The 3,571-nt window shown below is 41.1% G+C and overlaps 1 protein-coding gene across 1 annotated transcript; it reads left to right on the top strand.

Moving 5' to 3' along the window:
- The first annotated feature begins 468 nt into the window (after positions 1–468).
- Positions 469–945, top strand: LOC126413143 (tigger transposable element-derived protein 4-like). Its single transcript, XM_050083036.1, has one exon. The coding sequence runs from the start codon at positions 469–471 to the stop codon at positions 943–945; it is 477 nt and encodes a 158-aa protein (XP_049938993.1).
- The last annotated feature ends 2,626 nt before the right edge of the window (positions 946–3,571 follow it).

Here is a 3,571-nt window from a genome sequence, read left to right as displayed (position 1 = left end):
TAAGGGTGAAAAATGTCATGGGGGACCAAAAAGCAAAAAGAGAATGACAGCATTACTGTGCGTGAACAATGACGGAGGTGAAAAATTGCCACATTTCATTATTCGTAAATTTAAAACTCCGAGTTGTTCTAAGAACATAATGACACTTTCTTGTAAATATGAGTTTAACAAAAATGCCTGGATGACGACAGATATTTTTATAAGATTTCTGAGGTGCTTGGACTCAAAGATGGGTGCAGCAGGAAGAAACATTGTACTTATCCTAGATGCCCTGCTCATCCCAAAGATACCTCATTTTTAAGAAATATAAATGTTATGTACCTTGCTGCTAACTGCACAGGTCACTTGCAACCACTGGAGTTAGGCATAATCCATTCAGTTAAAGCTAAATATAGAATGGCTCTAGTGTAGAAATAAATTTCATTCCTGCAGAGGAAGCAAGCTATGAAATAGAATATTTTACAGGCCATGCATATGTTTGTTGCCGCCTGGAATGCAGTCACACAACAGACTGTCATACACAGCTTTGAAAATGCTGGCTGTGGTGCAACATCGTTTGTGGAGGACGATATCCCTGAAGAAGATTGGAATGTTATAGATGTTCCTGAGACTTTGACACTGCAAGATTTTATTTCGTCTGATAATAATGTCCTTACTTCTACAACCACTATGGACATGAGTGAGCTGTTTGCTGCTGATATTGGTGAAAATACTGAAATTGGTGGTGACAGTGGTGGTGACGAGGATGATGATGATGAAGAAGTGGACTCACCAAGTTTTTCTGGAGCTGTGGAAGGACTTGAGACTGTTAGAAGGTTTTTCTCATCCTTCGTTGTGGATGAGTCAGTTCTTAACATTATTAACCAGCTGGAACGGCAACTTCTAAAAGTACGCTGTGCTGGAAGGAAGCAGCAGGCTGCTCTTCTACATGATTTTCAGAAATAAAGACAATAGAGCAGTTTTATCCATTACTGTGATATCTAATTCTTTGAGTGCCATTTGGTAAATAAAATTTTCTCCTTTTAAATCAAGATACCAGTTGATGACCTCTGATGTGACTTAACATACAAATATCTTGAAATAAAAAAAAAGGATTATAAATGTATCGAGTAGTTTTAAATTTGGCAAGAAACATTTTCATGTTCATTGTATTTTTGAATGCAGCACAAGGTGAGTTTGTGATCATGGAGTATTTATATGGCCTAAATAGCCTAGGTTCCAATTTTGATTCTGGAACACTTTTGACCTAAGCCCTTATTTAAGGAAAACCCTCTTTTAAGGAACAAATTTTTTGGTCCCCTGAGATTGGTTAAAAAGGGGCTTTACTGTAGATGCGACGGGGATTCCCCTTGCAGACACATCACGTAAAACACGCACAAATTCAGAAATCAACTAATGATTCGTTCAGAAATCAACTTATAATGTGTTCAGTATTTTTCAAAAACCAACAAGGATCCATTGATCAATCGATAGACCAACTTGCGCTGGATGCCATGCCCTTTGTGGAACAAGGATTTTTTCTTGAAGAATATGAATTTGGCACCCCAGAAATTGCCGTGCGAGGCAGATAACCCGGTTTGCACCCTCCCTAGATCCAGTGCACTCTACGACAAGGGCAGTTCCGCCCAGGGAGGGAACAGCTGACGGCTGACGGCTACTGACAGCTATTGCCTCTTTGTGGTGCGCTGGCTAGAAGGGTCCTAGTTCGGCCATAGGCTACTGTAGCGTGGACAGTCCCGTACAATGACAGACGTTGATGACTGCACCAGCTGACGTCTGTAGAGGGACGAGGATTCTTTGGGTCACACGGCGGTAACCCACTCAACAGCGGGCGCCGTTCCGATGCTTTTCGCCAGCTCGGCGGCTAGTACTTACACGCAACGAGAGCAGACGCGTCGACATGCAATTGTCTCAGGAGTTACGACGCTTCCTTGCCGCATTACTGCTGGTGAGCCCTGGATTTCTGAAGCACTGCTTGTTGTTGACAACGTTGTCATAGCAACGCAGTGAGAGCTGCTGTGATGATGTAATGTTGTGACACCTGTTAGATGCCGTCAGCGCAGTTGCGGCAGCAGTGACTTGGGCTGACCAGCACCACTGCACAACAGATAGTCATAGCTGACAATGTCACATGGCTAGAAAACAGGTAAAAATGAGACGGGAGGAAAAGTAGCGATGAGGGGAGTTAGGGATCGGTGATAAGAATACTACATGAGTTTAGTCGCTACCGTTGATGTCATTCAGATTTCAACAAGAATGTAAAAATTCCAATTCTAAAGAGTGCAGTTGACCGCAAGTGTGAGATTTACCGAAGTATCAGTTTAATGGGTCATGGTTGCAAAATACTAACACGAATTCTGTACAGAATACAGTAAAAACTGGTAGAAGCTGATCTCAGGGAAGATCGGTTTGGATTTAGAAGAAATGTGAGAATCCGTGAAGCAATACTGACCCCACGACTTACCTTAGAGGATAGGATAAAGAAAAGGTAAACGTACGTTTATAGTATTTTTGGACTTAGGCAACGCATTTTATAATGTTAACTGGAATACTCACCTGTAGATTCTGAAAATAGTAGAGGTGAAACAAAATGAGAGAAAATTGCCGGCCGCGGTGGTCTCGTGGTTCTAGGCGCTCAGTCCGGAGCTGCGCGACTGCTACGGTCGCAGGTTCGAATCCTGCCTCGGGCATGGATGTGTGTGATGTCCTTAGGTTAGTTAGGTTTAAGTAGTTCTAAGTTCTAGGGGACTGATGACCGCTGATGTTAAGTCCCATAGTGCTCAGAGCCATTTGAACCATTTTTTGAGAGAAAATTATTTACAACTTACGTAGAAACCACATGGCAGAGTCGAAGGGTATGTAGGGGAACCAGTAGTTTAAAAAGGAATGAAACTGAGTTGTACAATTTTATTCAATCTGTACACTGAACAAGCAGTAAAGGAAAACAAATAAAAACTTGTAGAAGCAATTAAAGTTCAGTGGAAAAAAAAAAACTTTGAGGTTTGCTGGTGGCACTGTAATTCTGTTAGAGACAGAAAAATACTTCGAAGAACAGTTGAATGGGATGGACAATGTCTTGAAATGGAGATATCAGATGAACATCAGCAAAAGCAAGAGAAAGATAGAGGAATGTAGTCGAATTAAATCAGGTGATGTTGAGCGAATTAGATGAGGAACTGAGACACTTAAAGTAGCAGATAGCTTTTGATGTACAGGCAGTAAGATAACGGACGATGGTTGAAGTAGAGAGAGGATATAAAATTTGGACTGGCAATGATATGAAAAGCGTTTTTATGAGGAAGAGAAATTTGTTAACATGGAATATAGACGTGAGTGTTAGTATGTCTTTTCTAAAGGGGGTTTGTATGGAGCGTAGGTATATATGCAACTGAAACATTCACAATAAACAAGAGAATGAAAGCTTTTGAAAGTAAGTGCTACAAAAGAATGCTGAAGATTAGATGGGTAGCTTACGTAACTAATGAGGAGGTACTGAATGGAGTTGGGGACACAAGAAATTTGTGACACAACTTAAAGAAGGCATCGATTGTCAGAACAGATTTAGACGTCA

Source organism: Schistocerca serialis, chromosome 7 (genome assembly GCF_023864345.2).
Source record: "Schistocerca serialis cubense isolate TAMUIC-IGC-003099 chromosome 7, iqSchSeri2.2, whole genome shotgun sequence".
In the NCBI taxonomy this organism is placed as follows: Eukaryota; Metazoa; Arthropoda; class Insecta; order Orthoptera; family Acrididae; genus Schistocerca; species Schistocerca serialis.
The sequence above is the reverse complement of the archived record's forward strand: the minus strand, read 5'-3'. Positions and strand labels throughout refer to the sequence as shown.

Coding starts and splice junctions, on each gene's coding strand:
- LOC126413143 (XM_050083036.1), top strand. CDS start 469: ATGCATATGTTTGTTGCCGCCTGGAATGCAGTCACACAACAGACTGTC.